The 20,811-nt window shown below is 41.1% G+C and overlaps 2 protein-coding genes across 2 annotated transcripts; both read left to right on the top strand.

Moving 5' to 3' along the window:
* The first annotated feature begins 2,188 nt into the window (after window positions 1-2,188).
* On the top strand, window positions 2,189-3,128 carry LOC115950141. Its single transcript, XM_031067394.1, has 2 exons — window positions 2,189-2,254; window positions 2,391-3,128. The coding sequence occupies exons 1-2, from the start codon at window positions 2,189-2,191 to the stop codon at window positions 3,126-3,128; spliced, it is 804 nt and encodes a 267-aa protein (XP_030923254.1).
* An 11,967-nt stretch (window positions 3,129-15,095) lies between these two features.
* LOC115950898 (protein ANTHESIS POMOTING FACTOR 1) lies at window positions 15,096-20,335 on the top strand. Its single transcript, XM_031068175.1, has 11 exons — window positions 15,096-15,278; window positions 15,386-15,477; window positions 16,170-16,270; window positions 17,082-17,182; window positions 17,258-17,324; window positions 17,435-17,534; window positions 17,614-17,727; window positions 17,824-17,961; window positions 18,157-18,241; window positions 19,229-19,278; window positions 19,685-20,335. The coding sequence occupies exons 1-11, from the start codon at window positions 15,272-15,274 to the stop codon at window positions 19,826-19,828; spliced, it is 999 nt and encodes a 332-aa protein (XP_030924035.1). The 5' UTR covers window positions 15,096-15,271; the 3' UTR covers window positions 19,829-20,335.
* Window positions 20,336-20,811: the final 476 nt, after the last annotated feature.

The following is a 20,811-nucleotide window of genomic DNA, read 5'->3' as shown; positions in this document are numbered from 1 at the left end:
TCCTCCTCGGACGTCTTTTTAAATAAGTTTGGACTTATCAGGATTGGGCTGGAAGTCTTTTTGGCGCCCCATTTTCTCCTCGGTCGTGGCTGGACTCTGTATGGGCCCAAGGCCCATTGTTTGACTTGGGAATTTTACCCTTACAATAGCCCCTCAAAATTCCGGTTCTTTCTCTCTTATCCGAGGAGAAAAGGCGGGATTTTGACATTCATAGGGTCATTTATTGTGGATTCCTGCTTCATCCATGTGGAGGTGTGCTCCCCACGTGCCTCATTACTGCTAAAGGCGTTTCGTAACCGACGAGGCGCTAATTACTGTGCTTAGCGACTTTATATCCTTTCAATCCAACGGTGGGGCGCCAGATCAACGATTGATATTCTTTCCATTTCTCTGGGCGGGAGTAAGTCCGTTCAGCTTCTCTCGGGTATATAAGATTTTTAAGGGAACTTACTCCCATTTTTTGGAAAAGCATTCAAGCACCCAGAGCACTCCAGTACCTTCTCTTTCAAAGCATTCAAACCTCCGCAGTCATTTCCTTGAAGATTCCCAGCGAGTTCCTCACCCGTAAGTGCTTATTTCCTTTCCGTTGCCATTCCCGGCGTCCTTCCTTAAGTAAATCGTCTTCGCGTCACCTAGGATTAAGGGGATGGGTAAGCTTGAGAAAATGGTAGACTTTCCGGCCGGTATGAAAGGCTTCAGGGCTAAATACCGTATTCCGCTGGGAGTAGGTCTAGAGTACTGCTGTTTGGAAGAAGTCCTGATTAAGAGAAAGACAGGGCAGGTCGCCATTCCAATGATAGCCTTTGTGGAGGGAGGAATGACGATCCCTATGGGAAGAATAACTAGGGATTATTTGCGTGGTCATAGGTTGGCCCCCCACCAGTGCGCCGCGAACATGTTCCAGATCCTGGGGTGCATAGACGCCTTGAACGATCAGATGAACCTCGGCCTTTCATGGCACGACGTAGTTCACCTATACGAATGTCATAGCCTCAGCGAGTCGTATTACCTGAAATCTAGGTCCGACGAGGTGAGGCTGATATCCTGCCTTCCCAAGTCCAACAAAGGCTTGAAGGACGACCTTTTGATCGTCTCCGGAGCATGGCACAACGGTATTCACTGCCCAGTTAGGACAGGAACACCAGATGGGGCATTGTAGGGTCAGATTCCTTGGAAGGAATCTTAGTGTCGAGCTTTCCTTTCTTTGTTTTAGTTTTGATTTTGCTTGTTTGCCTCCTCGGACTAACGTAACCCTTTCTTTGGATTTTGCAGACAAGGAGCGAACAACTCCTCGGCTGAGTTTGGTTAATGTCCAGGCGCTCAACTTCCTCCTAAGGTCTGAAATTTTAGTAAGCGAGGACGGGCAATTGCTTGCTGCTTCTTTAATCTTGGACTACCAGCCCTTTTCGCGTGCTCTGGTGAACGTCGGTTAAGCCATCAGGGCTGGAAGTCCTCGGCTAGCACGCATCGACGTTTTTATACCGGGCTTTCTTGCTCGGAGAGACCTACCTCCTGTCCAGCTGCCTACTCAGCGAGTTATTCCCGCGAAAGTTGTTCCAGGAGAAGGAGCTGACTCCTCGCACTCATCCCTCAAGGTTCAAATTGATCAATTCCGCTTCTCCGAGGAGGGAGAGGTATCGGCCAAGCTTGTAGAGCTTTCAGACACCGATTCAGATATAGACCGCGCCTCGGTGGCACCCAACCTTGGTTTGGTAATTGCACAAGTTGATACAAGCCAAGAAATTGAGGAAGAAGGAATGGATCTGAAACCAAGGTCTGGTTTTAGGGGTCTCCTGTCCAACAAGAACAAGGGGCAATCTTCCAAGGATGCCCCAAAGGAATAGGCTACCTCCAAGGCCCTCCTCTCCTTTCTCCCACGACTGATGCAGCACTACAGCCTATGCCCAATTTGAGGCGGAAGAGGCCCGTGGAAGAATTGGAGGAGGGCGAGGTTGACCCTGAAAAGACCAAGCACCAGAAGAAGGGCAAAGAGCCCAAGGAGAAGAGGACCAGGTCCGTTGACAGCCGAGACGAGGCGGCTATTTGAAGGGAGCAGCGGACCTAGTCGCCATGGTTCGAGTTGGACGGCGCTTTGATTTCCTGGGATGCGACTCTATGGGAGTCCCAACGAGGACAGGCGTCCTTCCTGGCTGAGGCCCTGCAACAGCCCCTTCTTTTGCCTCGCGATATGAAGGGTCTCCGGGTTACTCGGCAACCGGACATTTTCATGTCGCTGAAGAGGGATATGGCTATGGTAAGCGAAGACTTCACTTATCTAGTTTTCTTATTCCGTATCTGTTTATTCGTTATTTTCTTTTAATTAGACCTCTATTTTTATTTATTTTATATATATATATATATTTTATTGTTTTATTTTATTTTTGGCGCAGGTCACTCAACAAATTTTTATTGCCGAGGAGTGGGTTAAGAAGGCTCGCGAGGACCTGCACAGTGAGGCTCAGTCCCGCCTCGCTGCTAAGAAGGCTGCCGGTGCCCTTAGGCAGGAAAAGGATCGCCTGAGTAGCGAAGTGAAGGAGGCGCAAAAGGGTCACGCTAGCGCTAAGGCCAGACTTAAAAACATTACCAAGCAGGCTGAGGATCTGCGCCAACAGCTCCATCAGTCCGAGGCAAACCTCGCGACAGAGAAGCAGACGGTCTCAGATCTCAAGGCAGAGCTATCAAAGGTCAAGGAGGGGGCTCGCGTGGCCAGGGAGGCGGCCGAGGCAGCAGTGGCGACCTCATATGATCGTGGAGTTAGGGATACTGAGATTAGGCTGACCGAGGAGGTGGCTGCCGTATGCAGGGATTACATCACTATGTCTTGGGGTGTAGCCTTGGATCGGGCGGCAGTTCCAGCGGACTCTGATCTCCGGAAAGTTGAGAACATCTTTTTTCCGGAAGATATTCGTGAGATTTCGGACTCGGTTGCTCCTGAGGAGCCTCTCCCTATGAAGGCCTTAACCTCGGACTCCCAATGCCTGAAGCTGAGGAAACACAGCCGGCCACGAAGGACAAATCGCCTGAGGACAGTCTCACAATCAAGGATGTTGTCGCGCAAGCCAAGGAGGTTGTTCCGGGACCTCAGGCAGGAGATGATCAACCTGAGCCTACTTAGGGTTAAGACTTAGGAAAATAGTGTAGGACTTTATTTGTAGCTGCTTTCTTTACCCTTTACATTTTGTTCTGTTAAAATTTGTAAAAGAACGCTTTTGGATTTCAATGAATGACGTCATTTTCCTTTAAATTTTGTTGCATTGATTCCTTTTCTGCTTTCATCATGAATGAATATCTATTCTGCCATTAACTGTTGAGAACCAAGCGTTGTTAGAGATTTACACAATGTGGGCAAGCATGAATGAATGCGTAAAAAACGATAGTCAATAATTAGATAGGACTGCTTCGAGGTTAATTTCCCCCAAGCCTGTGGTCCGAGGAGCCAGGCAGGACTCGGGTTCTGTTTAACACTTAGCAAAAATGGTAGAGTTGTTAATTTCCCCCAAACCTGTGGTCCGAGGAGCCAGGCAGGACTCGGGTTCTGTTTAACACTTAGCAAAAATGGTAGAGTTGTTAATTTCCCCCAAACCTGTGGTCCGAGGAGCCAGGCAGGACTCGGGTTCTGTTTAACATTTAGCAAAAATGGTAGAGTTGTTAATTTCCCCCAAGCCTGTGGTCAGAGGAGCCAGACAGGACTTGGGTTCTGTTTAACACTTAGCGAAAATGGTAGAGTTGTTAATTTCCCCCAAGCCTGTGGTCCGAGGAGGCAGGCAAGACTTGGGTTCTGTTTAACACTTAGTGAAAATGGTAGAGTTGTTAATTTCCCCCAAGCCTGTGGTCAGAGGAGCCAAGCAGGACTTGGGTTCTGTTTAACACTTAGCGAAAATGGTAGAGTTGTTAATTCCCCCCAAGCCTGGGGTCCGAGGAGCCAGGCAAGACTTGGGTTCTGTTTAACACTTAGCGAAAATGGTAGAGTTGTTAATTTCCCCCAAGCTTGTGGTTAGAGGAGCCAGGTAGGACTTGGGTTCTGTTTAACACTTAGCGAAAATGGTAGAGTTGTTAATTTCCCCCAAGCCTGTGGTCCGAGGAGCCAGGCAGGACTTGGGTTCTGTTTAACACTTAGTCCAAGTAACTGCACAGTAGTGTGGCGCCAAGAATTACGTCTTTCATTAATAACAGTACATTTTCAGGTTATTTACATTCCAAGGGCGTGGCACTACACGTTCATCCAAATCTTCCAAAAAGTAGGCTCCTATGCCGGTTATGGAGGTGATACGATATGGGCCTTCCCAATTTGGTCCGAGTTTTCCCCACGCGGGGTTTCTCGCAGTGCCCAGGACCTTCCTCAGTACCAGATCCCCGGGCGCCAAGGGCCTTAGCTTCACTTTGGCATCGTAACCCTGCTTGAACTTTTGCTGATAGTAGGCAAGCTAGACCATTGCGTTTTCCCTTCTTTCCTCGACGAGGTCCAAGCTTTTTTCCAGAAGTTCGTCGTTGGCACTGGGGCAGAATGCGGTGGTCATTTGTGTTAGGAAGTTTATCTCCAGAGGAACAACAGCCTCGGCCTCATAGGTCATCGAAAATGGGGTTTCCCCTGTGGACCTGTGAGGTGTGGTGCGGTACATCCACAAGACATGGGCCAACTCTTCTACCCACCTCCCTTTCGCGTCGTCTAACCTCTTTTTCAGCCCATTCACTATAGTTTTGTTGATGGCTTCCGCCTGCCCATTACCCTGCGGGTAAGCCGGTGTGGAGTATCTGTTGGTAATCCCCAGCTCGCTACAATATCTTCTGAAAGCTTTACTGTCAAACTGGAGACCATTGTCCGAGATCAGTGTGTGAGGGATTCCGAATCTGGTGATGATATTTTTCCAAATAAATTTCTTGGCATCAACGTCCCTAATGTTCGCCAGCGCCTCAGCTTCGACCCATTTCGTGAAATAATCCGTGCCGACGAGAAGAAATCTCTTGTTTCCTGCGGCTTTGGGGAATGGTCCTAGGATGTCTAGGCTCCACTGTGCGAACGGCCAAGGGCTGGACAATGGGTTAAGGTTTCCGCCCGGCTGGTGTATATTCGGGGCGAACCTTTGACACTGGTCGCACTTCTTCACATATTCCTGTGCCTCTTTCTGCATGCTCGGTCACCAGTAACCCTGCGTTATGGCCCTATGGGACAGAGACCTACCCCCCGTATGACTTCCACAAATTCCTTCGTGTAATTCCTCCAGGATGAGTTCAGTGGCATCTGGGTGCACACACAGCAAGTACGGCCCTGAGAATGAGTGCCTGTACAGTTTGGAGTCCTCGGACAACCAGAATCGAGAAGCCTTCCTTCTAATCTTGTCGGCCTCGTTCTTATCATCTGGTAAGGTGTCGTGCTTTAAGAACAGCACTAAAGGATCCATCCAACTAGGTCCAGCCCTAACGTTGTGAACCCGTATTTTGTTAGCCCTTGCCGCCGTTAGGCGGTAGAGATCTTCTACTAGAATAACCCAAGGAAGTGGCTGAGCTGAGGAGGTGGCGAGCTTTGCAAGGGAATCAGCATGGGTATTCTCGCTCCTAGACACGTGCGCCAGATTGAAGTGACATAAGTGGGTCTGCATGCGCTTAACTTGGACGAGGTACTCTTACATTCTTTCATATTTTGCCTCCAACTCCCCATTTACTTGTCCCACAACGAGTCCCGAATCCGAGAACATGTTCACGGATTTTCCACCCAGCTTCTGGATCATCGACATGCCTTCCAATAGTGCCTCATACTCTGCTTCGTTATTCGTGACTGAGAAACCAAGCCTCAACGATTTTTCGATGGTAATCCCTTCGGGGGAGACTAGAACTAGCCCCAACCCTGAGCCCCTTTGGTTGGCCGCACCGTCGATGTGTGCTTTCCACCAACCGGGCTCTTGTTGAGAGATTGCGTGATCAGTTTTCCGTCAGGGCTTAGTGTCTCAAGCTGGACGGAAACACCTTGCACATCAACGCCTCGTCCCTGGAATGGACGGCCATCCTCTGATTAAACTGACTTACATGCTCTACTGGGTCTGTCCGACCATTGTATATGGCAAAGGTTGGTTGATGGAACTGCCGAGGAAGCTCTGCTCCCTCTATTCTATGCATGAAAGGTGACTGGGAGATGCGGTCCAGGGCCTTACTCATGGCATCATTGGCCAGGCATTGGTAAGATGGGCTCTTGTGGCCGCGTTTACGAGGCTGCTCTTCCTCATAGGAAAAAGTCTCGCTTGGGGGGGTTCTTGGTCTCCGCCTGTATTCATTGTCCGCCTCACTGCTAGTGTCCGAGCCGGGTGAAGGACGTTTTCGTTGCGCTCGGCGCAGCTTCTTCTTCAAGTCATCGATTTCTTGCTGTAAAGCCTTGCGATTGTTTCGCTTATGGGATGCGTGACCTTTCCCTTTCGAGCGACTTCTGCCCGTGTGGGAGGTGTTCACACTACCTTCTCGCTGCTTGTCTTGATCTTTCCCCCGTTCAAGATTCAAAAAGTTGTCTTGTCGTTGGGAGTCTGCGTGTCCGGTTTGGCGCGGACCTGATCCTTCCATTTCTAATGGTTTCACTTGTCGAGACACAAGTTCTCCCCACAGACGGCGCTAATTGTAGGGTCAATTTTTGGGGCCCAGGCCCAGTAGGTAGGTGATTCTGGCCCAAAGAACCCTAGACAATGAATTTGTAGAGAGCGGGTTACAAAACTAGGCCTTAACGAAGTGAATGTTAGTTAATTTTAGGCCATACAGCGGTTGAACGTAAGAATATCTCTTTTATGTCCACTGAATGTTCTGTCCGAGGAGACGTATGGGTGCACCTCTGATCCTGATTAAAGGATATAGTCTTTCTCTCTCTATCTCTCCTTCTTTCTTTTCTTTTTTCCAATCCCCTCTTCATAGGGATGCCCTTCTCTTATATAGCCTCCTTAAAGTAATAAGAGCCTTACACTTGTTGATCATCTAGACTTTCACTTGAGTGCCCGTCCCATCGGACAACCATCTTATCTTTCTGTGAGTTGCAGTGGCCAAGGTAACACTGTTCGCCTGTCCTCTTCACATTAATGCGGCCAGGAAAGTAGCTTCCTTGCATTTAATGCGGCAGTTGTGGTCTCCCCCTGGACATCCTATACTCTCTTCCTTCTCCCGGCTTTGTGAGGCTCGTCCTTACTACCAATATTCGTTTGGAGTGATTCCTTATTATGGATAGGGTGCACGTTGGGCCCATATTTGGTACGTCCGAGGAGACATTCCTCCTCAGACGTCTTTTTAAATATGTTTGGACTTATCAAGATTGGGCTGGAAGTCTTTTTGGAGCCCTATTTTCTCCTCGGTCGTGGCTGGACTCTGTATGGGCCCAAGGCCCATTGTTTGATTTGGGAATTTTACCTTTACACCAATCTTTTCGGGACCAAGGGGTCCTGGACCAGTAAATGTTCACATCACCTTATGGACATCTTTCATTTTCCTTTTTTTGGGTGGTTCATTTTCCTTTTTTGGTCAAGATAGCTTTATCAGAATTGTTCATAAATTAATACAAAAGCTAAAAGAGCAATTCAGCTCAGCTTGACTAAAACAGTAAAACATAGAGATAAGCTATTTTTGCCTTTTTATCCTATACCCTTAATAAAAGGGTTATCAAAAGAAAGGAAAAGGTTCATTTCTATTATGGTAACTTCAAAAAGTTTACTTATTTTAGGTTTCTTACCCTGATTCAGGTTGTTCATTTCCTAACATTTCAAAATGGGTGACATTAGCCACCACCATTTTCCTCAAGGACTAAAAGGTAGTGCACACATTAATGTGCTTCATTGGATTTTCAACATCCTTCCCACTAGCATGCTTGACAAATGCCACTGGAGAAAGAAAGCTGTCATGGCAAACACATACTATACTCATTTGACCTTTTGTGTACCCGTATAAAAACCCTTCAATTCTCTTCCCATTAGGGCCATCGCCGGTAGTAGTCACACTAGGCATTTGTTTAATCACATCCATCCCATTGTCTTGAAAGTGGCCATTAGAAACTTTAACCTTCTTGGGTTGATTCTCCAGCTTAGTCTCACCAAGTTTTATTGATTTTCCATCTGTTATTGCTCCAGGGATGTTCGCAGGCTCATTGTCCTTTGGATTAGGCAATGACTGAGAACTGGTACGACGATGGAAGAGGCGGATTTGACTAATTCAAAAATCTTGAAATATTATTTTTAGTTGTGCAATGAAATAGGTAGATATTGTGAACAAATACAGAGAGTTGACAAAAAAATGGGTAGATATTGTGAACAAATACAGAGATATTCATTACAAGTGACAAATTTGGGAAAAACTTATTAAGAATAAAGAATTCATCTTAGCCCTCCCCTGTACAGCAGACGTTATGTCCCCTCCATTTACTTCCTACTCTACCCCCAAAACTCTTACAATAGTAGGTACACAACACACTCAAAAAGTAATAGCAACCTCCAAATACGCCGACATCATGTTTACAATATTTTTATAGTAAATAATAATAGTATGTTGTTATTAATTTAAACCCGTACTCATTAGTAAAATTATTATTTTTTCCTTAATAATAATTTGTCACGTAGATATTGCAGTGTCTCGTTTTAGATGCCTCTCTCTTTCTCTCTCTGCTATATAGCACGATAGGCCTCCTTGTTCCAAAGCCGATTTTCCTACGATTCTCTTTATGCAGCACTTTTGGGTCCAAAACCCAACATGACCCTTCTCTAACTCCCTAACCCTACCCATGGTTTGGGCTGACTGGTGTTGGTTCCTTGGGAAACACCAAAAACAAAGTACGGGGGTGAATGACATCGCGGGTTTAATGAGGGGGAAGTTTAGGGGGTGTGTGGAAGGTGGGGTTGGGTCTCTTGTTTGCAGGGCTCAAGGCAAAACCTCGGCATGTGCATGTGTCTCCTATTAGATGCCTCTCTCGTTCTCTCTCTCTCTGCTATATAGCATGATAGGCCTCCTTGTTCCAAAGCCGATTTTCTTACGCCATTTTTTAGATTCAATAAATAGTTGAGATATGAGCAATTGCAGGCGGATTTCAATCCATGTCCCTTCTCTACAACTGCACCTTCCAGTCCTTCATGGGCCAATGCCATTCAAATAAAAAATATTTGAGGAATAAATCAGCAAAGAGAAATTGAAAGAATACAAGTTAGTGCTACCAAAAATTTCATCAAGGCTTTCCATTGTAGGGATCTTTAGATAATTTTACGTTGAAATTTCTTGCTTAAAGTGTTTACCACAAAAAATAGCAAACAACCTCAAAATTTTCCACTTTTTTCCCATAGCAAAATTGGAAGGAAGTAGTACTTGCTGCAATTACTCATTCTAAAGTAAGCTAGTTGTTTCATAAAGTTATAAATGTTGGCGTTTTACACACAATAGAGTAATAGACAGGAAAAAGTAGTATTGTAGAAGTTAACCATGAGATATATCATGAACTACTTATGGTTAAACTTCATCTTAGTACTAAGACCTTTGTGTACTAAGACTTTAGAATTTGATACTTACTCTACTTTACTTGTGTGTTACTCATAGCGAAATATGAGTACCTTATTATATTTAATGTACCAATACTTGAAGTAATTTTTTGGGAAGTTATTAAGAAATGGTTTGACAAATAATTTTTTGGGAAGTTATTATATTCAACGTTTTTTTGCCTTCAAGGGTGCCAAATAATTTACTGTATTTGTAATTGCTTCTTTTTAGTCTTAATATAACTGGTTGGGGGTACCTGCTTTGATCCTGCAGTCACACTTACAGAAGAAAAAAAGAAGAAGATATACTAGTACTATCTTTTCCCTAGTAAGATAGTCATCCAGATATCAAAAATGTTAGTGAGATATGATTCTCTTGAGTCTTTCTATAGAAATCATTATATTCCTCATGCTTTCACACATAACCTTTGCCCATCAAGAATGGAAAGCATCCTTTAAATAAAAATAAAAAAAATAAAAAAAGAACGAGTTGCCTATGACAACTCACTGTGTTAAAAAGATGATTTCCTTTTAACGATATTAATCATTTTAACATAATGGACTGTATCATTATATTTTAAAAATAAAAAAAATTCAAAAGTAGAAAGAAACATTTGCTAAATATAAACAATCAGAAAGTAAGGCAAAAGGATTTTAATAATAATAAGAGTTAAAACTAACAAAGAGTACCAACAATACTAGGCACCTGAGCGAATGTTATAAACACAAGACTATTGCAGGCTTTGTATGTCAGCACTGATTCTTGACCATCGAAAATCATCCCCGTTTTCTTCTCCTCACTAGTTCCTTGATTGGTTTCACCTTGCCTGAAAAGAACACAAGCAAATACTAATATGCAAATCATTTAATTATAAAGAGATGTATATGTAATCGGTATTGAATTGAAGTATAGTATCATGTCCAGTCCCACAGTCAGGAGGATGTGTTCGTGTCCGTTGCGGCCTTCACGGCCGATCCTCAATGTGTGAAGCCTTTGGTAGGGGGGGGGGGTGGGTATCTGTGTCTAGATGAACTCGGTATGCACAAACTTAGGGGGGACAGTACCAGGGGTGGGTCGCCCAAGGGTGGGCATGAATCTCATCTCATCTCTACCATGTACATCTATGAGGGCAGTGTCGGTAGTTAGTAAGGGAGACGTATAGGTGGTGGGCAACATAGATGTAGTAGGGGATGTGGGTGGGCAAGTATTATTGCTTCTTATGGATGGGGACTGAGATGTGTCCCCATGGGTAAATGTATGGGATGGACCTGCATCATCGTGTGCCATGGAGCCCATGTCATAACTAGTGTCCAAACACATCTTATCTGCTGTCTGACTTGCCTCCTCCATGGTGTGGTCATCCACGGGTGTGTGACGCCAACTAGATGTGGGCATGGGTGTGTGATGTCGACCAGATGTGGGACACTAACCAAATGTGGGACGCCGACTAGATATGGGCACGAGTGTGTGACGCTGACCAGATGTGGGACGCTGACTAGATGTATGACACTGACTAGATTGATGGCCTCCCTACCCTTAACATCCACCTGCTTGCCGACCACGCCCTATAGCCGATTCACTTGTGTTGCCCGCATTGCGTGCATCGTCCAAGGTCAACCAACCAATCTCTTCAATAGATTACAAGGCATTAATACAGTCGGTGTAGATCTCAGACCCTAGTTCGCATTTCGCCATAATCCTCAACTGTGATTCAACCTGTCACAAATATACAAGAGTAGTGTTAGTAGGTTGAACTAAACTATTCAAAGCGAGGTACATTTATAACAAAACAGTGTTTGTAAACTTACCAAAGTGTCCCAGTACGAGGTCTCTTTTGTAATATGGCGAACAGTGCGGGCACAAAACCATACCATATACTCATCGTTGTAGCTCATTTCCCCATGAAAGGGCAGTGCATCGGCAATTGTGGCGTGCGCAGCCCATTTAGCAATATGCGTGGCATGTTCTTGGGCCCAGTTTTTTTGCTAATTGCCCTGGAGTGTTATCTTGTGAAGTTCAGTTGAAGTATCGACATTGATTGGTATGCCTTACTTCATCCCAAACTGTCGGAGAACACGTTTGGGGTCATGCCCTTTAACCACCAAAAAATATATAAGTGGCACGATAGACCTCCATATGTGTTGGCCTGCCATACAATATACGGGCAGGAAACCCAAATAATTCCTGTATGGCTCTCAGACAATTTGCAATGATCTAACAAATGCAAATAACCATATTAATAATATAATTAGAAAAAAATGTGTAAAGAATGTGAACAATACATGTAACTTTGAAATAAAAAATGTTTATTCATTTCAAAGCGAATTGTAAGTATAACAACTACATGCCAAAGCAGTTCCCACTTATAAGGCACGATACCTGATTTGGCTGTAGCGAAGCAAGCGACACACGATAGGTGCATATGACATGCATTGCATGTTCAGTTGTTATCTTAGCCCCTTTCCATCTAGCAAACAACACATACATAACCTTCATATTAGTTACTTACATAATTTCCATGCGAAAAAAGTTAATGCGGAAATGTAAAACGGTAACTATCTAAGATCCTACATACCTGATAGCAAGTGGACCTGGGGGCAATGCCTGGTGTGGATGCCTCATCATAGGACATATGTGTGGAAACCTCGCCCACGCCCACAACTGCACCAATAGCAGTGCACCGCCAATCTGCTTGGCTGTCTTTTCTGATGCCTTACAGAGGTGTTTATATAGCTAACTTAGTGCTGCACTACCCTAACTATAATTCTTTCCGTTGCTGATTGGATTGAAAAATTGCAGATACATGAGACCCGTTCACCAGACTTGTCCATAAACAACGTACCACCCAACATCTCCAGTATGTAAAACCGAGCATACTGCTGCACAAGCACCTCAGTGGCGTCAGCCAGGAGAGGGTTGCTAAATCGCTCCTCAAGCCATTTGGCTTTTACCCTCGGCTCTTCCATCACTGCAGTGTTCTTATTAGCACCGACTTCTCTGTTCGGCGGCTTATGCCCTAGCAAGTCGGCGCAGAGTTCGCCCCAATCGTCCATATGGGTATATCCCACCACCAGCAAGCCATCTACAAGTACCCCCATTATAACCTCTATATCTTGTAGTATAATGGTCATCTCACCGTGGGGCAAGTGGAATGAGTGCATCTCTGACCGCCATCTCTCCACCAACGTTGTGATCAATGCATGGTCAAGGTCCATATGTGGGACCCGAAGTAGCCCATCTAACCCCGCATCTGTGATATAAGCGGCAATTCGTAGATCTAACCTATCTAACCCACCTTCAAGCAGACCTTTCTCTCGGTGACAAGTCAGTACACCTGGCACTTCCTGCAAATAGAGCAGCTTAGTATTAATAATAATTAGAGTAGCACGTAATAATTACGCTTCAAACTTAAATGCTAAAAATCTTTCTACTGCATATATTGACTATGATTTTGGACAAGTGCATACCTCGTCTTCCAAAGGAGTATCCCAAAGCAAACTTGAACGATGCATAGCCTGCCTCGTCAAGATAGTCTGTATAGAGGGTCCCGCTCGATGTGGGTCCATATCTGGCATTTGGTGACAATAGCATTCAGGGGAAAATTCACTTCAAATACATAAACTTTCTTCTTCTTCTTATTTATTTATTTTTAATTATAAACATATTTAACTGAAAATGGCAATAATATATATCTAATGCAGCCTTCACTGATTTCATGAAAAAAAAAATGAATTAAACTTTAGAATGTTAAGTAGATTACAGCATATTTAGCTAATAGAAATAGAATACATCAGCATACAAGATAAAACATTTTCACCCCTAAATAAATAAATGAGAAAGCCACAAGTTTCAAATGGAAGAAATTTCTAAAATGAAAGTCTCTCTACATTATTAAAATCAACCCTCACTTTAATAGTCCAAGCATCCTACTCATTATTCAACAACATCAAGCCCCAAAAATTACACCACAAAATACCCACAAATCAAATATGGCCTCAATGAGAACGCTAACTGTGTCTTACAATGACTGACTGCTCTAATAACACATGAAAATGTTCATTAAAAAAAAATAAAAAATTACATCACAAAATACCCACAAATACCCAATGCTCAAATAAATATTGAGATAAGGAGACATTCCTTGTGATTCCAAACTAAAGATGCAGTCCGACAATGAGAGTAGAGAGCGTGAGCAAGAGGGAGAGTATAGAGCGAGACTGAGACTGAGAGGGAGACCGAGAGTAAGAGGGAGACTGAGAATGAGAGGGAGATTGAGAGCGTGTGGGAGAGTTAGAGTGAGATGATAGTGAGATTGAGAAAGTGAGACTGAGTTGATAGCGAGATTGAGAGAGTGAGAAGGAGATTGAGAAAGTGAGTGATGAGAGAGTAAGCTGAGTGTGCTCTAAGTGTGGGTAACAGGGGCCATACTCGAGTTTAATGGATGTGGGTAGTAGGCTAGAACAGTACTCGAGCCCATGAAGCTCGAGTACCAAACGGAATTTTTAAATACCTAGATGCCATGTCATCGTGCCACGTTGGAATAGAAAATAGGGAACTCAAGTTTAGTGAGGTCGAGTACTAAAAAAAGTGGTAGATCCCCATTTAGTTCTGAAACAGTGTTTTTTTGCTACAAATTTTATGAAAGGGTGGTATTTGGCCATTTTTACCAATAATAATTCATACCACTAAACACTATCATAAAGATGTCATACGCTTATAAGACTGTGTTATCCTAAATGATAAATTCACACTAGTCTATCACAATCCACAGAGTAAGACACTCAAAACAGTTTCAAACAGAGTGAGAGAGCAGATGAAATATTGAGAGCAACGAGTAAAATAGTAGCCAATCTAGATTGATGGACTTGGGGAAGGAGGCAAATGTTGTCTCTTTAAAACTCTTAGGTTTGTGTTATTTTATTTTAATTATGTTGTGCCAATTTTTTAATTTGAGTGAAGGAGTGAGGACGGATCAAAATGGGCTTCTTTGTATGTTTTTCTGAGATTGTTTTTGGGCTTCCTAGTTTTTTTTTTCAAAGTCCTAATGATATATTTAAGAGGACAAAGTTTAGTTTTGTTAGGCTTACACTTCAAAAAAAAAAAAAAAGTTTTGTTAGGCTTAAATAAAACTTTTGGATGTTCAAATTTTCAGGGTAGTCAATTTTTTAAGGGTGGTCAAAATAAAATAATTATAAAAAATATTATATATAAGATCAGTGTATTTACTTGAACACCTTACTTTTTTTTTCTTTTTCTTTTTTTTTTGGGGTTAAAAAACCCTTATTGTTCTTCAACATATAGTTGCCCCTGATTAAACCTCAATTCATTAAAATGAAACTACGTTATATCTTTTATCTGAATTTTAATTCTATAAGCTGAGGTCCTAAATCCTAAGGTTTTAATTTATTATTTTTAAAATATTGAAGTTTGATTTGTCAATTTCAAAACTATAGGATTTAATTTATTATAGTTTGAAAATTTAAGATTTAATTAAATTTTTCTTGGATTATAAGATTTATATATAATTTTTCAAAAAAAAAAAAATACACCACACGGGCACGGCCACACCCACTCTCGAAAATCGAATAAAAAAGAAGAAGCAGATAAACGAAAACTATATATATAAGTAAAAAAGAAATGAAAAGAAAGGCAGTAAGGGCCAAGGCACCCAATAGCCAATATCTTGCGCATCTGATTCTTAGAGTTTTCCGGCGGTTGGTAGTTAGGAGTTAGGAATTCCAAGCTTGCTTCGGAGCCAATTTTTGGGGATTTCTGAAACTCAAACAAAAAAAAAATGGGTGGTACGTATAATTGCTCTTTTTCTTGTGTGCAATATTGTTGATTTCTTTCTGCTTAACTACTTCCTAATATTTTTTTTTTTCAAAATTATTTTAATAAATAAATGCAGGCTCTCAATCCGAAAGAGAAGACAAGGTTTCATTGGAGCTGAATGAAGAGATTATCCAAAGCATGGAAGTCGGCATGGCCTTCAGAGACTATGTAAAATTCTCTCACTCACCATTTTTTTTTTTTAAATTAATTTGCTTTGGCTTTAGCAGAATTCTATGGTTTTCGGTTTACTTTGTGTGAAATTTTATGTTTCATATCAACACAAGCAGCAACGGACAGTGTCTGGTCTATGTGTGTGTGTGTGTTTGTCGTTGGAACCCTAATCCTCTGTTTGGTTGCTGAGAAAGCTATGGAAGTGTTTTTGTTGCTTTTTTTATTCATACCAGAACGGAAAACTTAATTTGAGTAAAGCTGGAAGCCACCAACTAATTTGACAACAAGAAACTTTACCTTTTGAGCTAATCGGTTACTAGCTAGTTCAACTCGTAAAGTCCCTTGTTGTTGAGTAAGGACTTGGGTTTGGATTTGCCTACACCAAAATCAATTGGAAGCCATAGGTTCAAATCTGTCATATAAAGTATTAAAAAAAAAAAAGAGTAAGTTGAATGGCCGTGCAGTACATTAGGTTCCCAAATTAAATTAAAATTGAATATAATTGGGGGACCTAATGTACTGCATCTAAGGTATTGTGTCGAAGTTTTACACTTCTATGTTTGTATGTTATCAACGTGTTGTTGGAGATGGCTTACCTTATGTTTACAGTTTTTGCTCTGTGTTTTTGTTTTCCTTTTCGTATATTGACTTACTGAAGTTTTTATGCATATTTGTATTGTTATCTACAGAATGGTAGAATTAGTTCGATGGATTTTCATAAGACTTCAAGTTATCTAGTAACAGCTAGTGATGACGAATCCATTCGCCTTTATGATGTTGCCAGTGCAAGGTCAGTGCCTTTTTTTTTGTCTTATCCCTCAAATTTTCCCCCTTTCTAAGCACCATTTTTGTTTGTTTTGTTGTTGTTCATTTTATTTTGTTGGGAACATTAAGTCACAGAAAATTTTCTGGTTATGTATATTAGTCATACCCTGGTGCTCTCAATCATGGTGGTGATAGGGAATTGTTGGTTTCACAAGACTCACAACAATTTTTTTTTTGGTTGAGTTGAGCACTTCTTGAAAGGGATTGTGAGCAAATTGATTAACACGTAGACTATTTGAAGAAAAAAGGAAAAAAACAATTGAGGATTAGCTAAAGTTTGTCATGCTTGATATTCTGTGAAGATGTAAAATATGTGCTCATATGGGCAAAGACTCGATGCCTTTTGTGAAGCCTTGCCCACCTGTTTGTGAGATGTGAAAGTTGATTTTTCGTTTAAATGTTATTCCTTTTAAGAAGGTCAAAGAACTATATGCTCAAGACAATTCTTCATTTTCTAGAATTTAAAGTAGTCCTGATATTGAGATTGAAAACCACGGGCTTAACTGATAAATTTCTTTATTTGTGGGTGACTTCAGTTGGTTTTATCAAGAGGAACTATAGGGAACTGTAATAAGCCATCCTTGGTCTATGTTTTAGATTTCACTTTTGGTACTAGAGTCAATTGTGACTAACACTTAATCAATCATGCCTATTAAATTCTCCTGTTGCCTTGAAAAACTCTTGTTTTCGGTTGTGCATTATTTTAATTTTTAGGCTACTTGTTTTGGTAGTGGCATGATTCATTGAGACACTTTTTTTTTTCTGCTAATTGCCAGCTGTTTGAAGACAATTAACAGCAAAAAGTATGGGGTTGATCTGGTTTGCTTTACTTCTCACCCTACAACAGTCATCTACTCTTCAAAAAATGGCTGGGATGGTATGTTAATCCCAAAAATGTTTGTGTGTGCATGGTTTATTTAGAATCATCTATTTATTTGTTCAATATAATCAGAATCCCTGAGGTTACTATCATTGCACGACAACAAGTATTTGCGGTATTTTAAAGGTCACCATGACAGGTTTGGTTTCTCACACTAACGATATTGGCAATTTTTTTTCTCATTCTCAAGTGACTACTTGTCTGAACATATCTGTGTAATAATAGGATGTCTTCTACTCTTGTTTCTAGGGTTGTGTCACTCAGCTTGTGCTCTCGCAAAGAATGCTTTATCTCTGGTTCTCTTGATCGAACTGTTTTGCTTTGGGATCAACGAGCTGAGAAGTGTCAGGTGGAGGCATTTGCATATTGATGCTCCTTTTCAAAATATGTTTTATATATTACTAAGATATCTGTCACCTGCAAATTAGGGTCTTTTACGTGCACAAGGAAGGCCTGCTACGGCATATGATGAACAAGGACTAGTCTTTGCAATTGCCTTTGGAGGATACATTAGAATGTTTGATGCTCGCAAGTATGAAAAGGTTAGTGTTGATGTTCAAGAGCAGGGGAGTATTAAGTTTGTCTAGATTGTTAAATCTGTGAATTACAATTATTTAGTGAAATTTGATTGCTTCTAGGGCCCTTTTGACATCTTTTCTGTTGGGGGAGATACATCTGATGCAAATGTTGTAAAGTTCAGTAATGATGGGAGACTTATGCTTTTAACAACTATGGATGGACATATTCATGTGCTTGATTCTTTCCGTGGCACACTTGTGAGTTATCTATCTCTTACACTTATATTTCCATGAACTTTTCTGTTAACTGAAAAAAATAAAAGGTCATAACTCAGTGCTGGTCCCCCTTAGGTGATTCATGGCAAAACTTTACTGATGGAGATCTCAAATTGGTAGCATTTATAGAGATGATTTAATCCCTAAGATGTGCTTTTATGTTCTCTGTTAATTCAGTTATCCACATATAATGTCAAGCCTGTTTCAAGCAATTCCACATTAGAGGCATCATTCAGCCCTGAGGGAATGTTTGTCATATCAGGTACTGCTCGTATCCTGTCACTTTTCTCAGGATTAATAATTTGGATAAATTTATTCAGAATTTGTTCATTTTGGATGATTGTTACCTGTTTGTATGTTTACATTTTCAGTCTATGGAGTTTTTCAATTTTTTTGTTACCTAAAACTCTGATCTTAACCTTTGGAAGGATGCTGCAAGATCTGATCTTGCTGGTGCTATAAATAGCTTGGCTTTAAATACAAAGCTTTTTGGTGGCTTGTTTTCATGGACTAGTTTCATTGGAATAAAATTTATCTTCAATTATGTCCTGATTGTGGAGATTTATCGTTGTGGAAATTTTGCCAGAATAATAAATTTAACACTCAAGATGAAAGTATCAAATACTTTGCAATAAATCTCACCACGCTCAAATAGAATATACAAAGGAGTTCTCAATAAAAGAGAAATCTTATTGATACTTGAAACATTACACACACCTTGCTACACACCACACGCCACTCTTTCTTTTCTATTTCCTTACACTTATTTGCTTTTTTGCTATCTTACACTTTGTTGGATACTGCACTTTTGGATGCCTTAATACATTCCTTAGAAAGCTTTATATAAAGAATGAATACTAAACTAAGGAGACAAAGGAGAGACAAGCCATTAACTCCTATCACCTAAAAATTGACAATGTTGCATGCATGGAAGTAGAAAAGTCAAGGAAAGAAGCTCTTTCCTTACTAGAACTCTAAGCTTCCCACATTGCTCATGTTTTACTTATTTTCTTCATACCTTGCTTGTAGTCACACATACAAAATGTTTGAAACCAAATCACTGTCCAATTGAGTCAGCGATGAATCTTACACTGATTACCTTTGCTTAACCTGTCAAAAAAGGACCATATTACTGGACTTGCTGTTTCCCTCACTCCACTCTCCCAAAAATAAAAAATACTTCTAATTAATCTCTTTTGCTGCCCCTTTTATGGTCATTATTGACTTTCTTCATTCTGATTTCTGGCAGGTTCAGGTGATGGAAGTGTTTATTCTTGGAGTGTACGAAGTGGGAAAGAAGTATGTTCCATGCTTCTCAAGCAGTTCTGAAGTTGCTTTCATTCTTTCTTTATTTTGTACACTTTTTCTTACTGTTATTTATCTGATATATAGTAGGGTTCTGCATTCTCCAAAGGTAGATGTAATGTAATATGCACAAACAAATGCACTCAAGATTGAAGATAAAAAATAGATGATTGTGTTGACACACCAGGTTCATTGTTTAGGTTTTTGTTAGGGTTCTTCTCACTAAGAACATATATTAAGAAATACATAACGGCCCCCCTGGACATTTGGTCAGATGGTAAATGGTGGTGAGCTCACAATCATAATGCAACATTATTATATTTATGAACGGCAAATGTATTTCTGTATGTGTACCTTGTTATGTTGCTGACTTGGTATTGCTTATTATTAAACTATCTAGGTTGCGAGTTGGATGAGTACTGAAACTGAGCCTCCTGTCATAAAATGGGCTCCTGGAAGTCTGATGTTCGTCACTGGCTCTTCTGAACTGTCATTCTGGATACCAGACTTGTCTAAGTTGGGATCTTATGCTGGAAGGAAGTAGAAATTCAGTCATCAACACACTTGCAATTTCACGTAGGAAGCAGTTGAAAGGTTTACCATTTCTGCCAATCTATTTATTGTTAAAGCTTGAAATCAAAGGCAAATTTATTGTTTCCTCTGTAGAGTTGTTTGCTATTCAGTGACAGTTAATTGAACAGAGGATAGGCAAATGTGTTCTGTACTGCAACTCACATTTAAAAAAAAAAAAAAACAATCTGAGGAGCTCCTTTTCAGAGGGTCATAGAAGCTCCAGTTGCTTACTTCCTGGATGTGTATTACGTGAATTTTTTTGAAGGAAATGGCCGTAGATCTGTAGTTTAGGTATCAGAAAGTCATTTATCAAAAAAATGTTTAGCTATCGGATGATCATTTTTGAAAGTCTTCGAACCATGATTGTACAGTTTACCTTGTTGTGAATCTAATTAGAGGAGCCATCAAGAGCACTTCAGTGTAGATTTTTAATTGACGTGTGTACAAACACCACTCTTCTAATATAGTAAATTTTATATCTTGTAACCACAAATGGGGGGGAATTTGATATTAAACAATGATTTGTAATTTTGTATAGCTTATTTAGAGAATATATTTCTCCAAGGAAGTGAATGGCTTCAAATGAGAAATAGAAGGTAGAATAGTAGTGTTTAAACATTGGGACATTTATCTTTCTCGGTCTGTTAGACCAATGTTAAAAGTTGTTCATGCTACAAAAGATGTCAAATGTGGGGTCTAAAGACCGTGAATAAATCAAGCTATCTGCAATATAGAACTTCCCAAAAAAGCTGTGCCCTGTTTCTATCTGTGATAGTCTTCTTTCTTAGGGCTAGTCTACCTCTTGGAATTCTTATGCATGAGCCAGTCAACAACAAAATATCTTCTTGTCCAGTTTGAAAGAAAGATCTGCTCAATTTTTCTACTCTATCGCCTACCTACTTGTAATGAGGATGACAAATTAGAATTGGATTCACACTCCCAGGTCCCACCACC

This window comes from Quercus lobata, chromosome 6, assembly GCF_001633185.2.
Source record: "Quercus lobata isolate SW786 chromosome 6, ValleyOak3.0 Primary Assembly, whole genome shotgun sequence".
Lineage (NCBI taxonomy): Eukaryota > Viridiplantae > Streptophyta > Magnoliopsida > Fagales > Fagaceae > Quercus > Quercus lobata.
The sequence above is the reverse complement of the archived record's forward strand: the minus strand, read 5'-3'. Positions and strand labels throughout refer to the sequence as shown.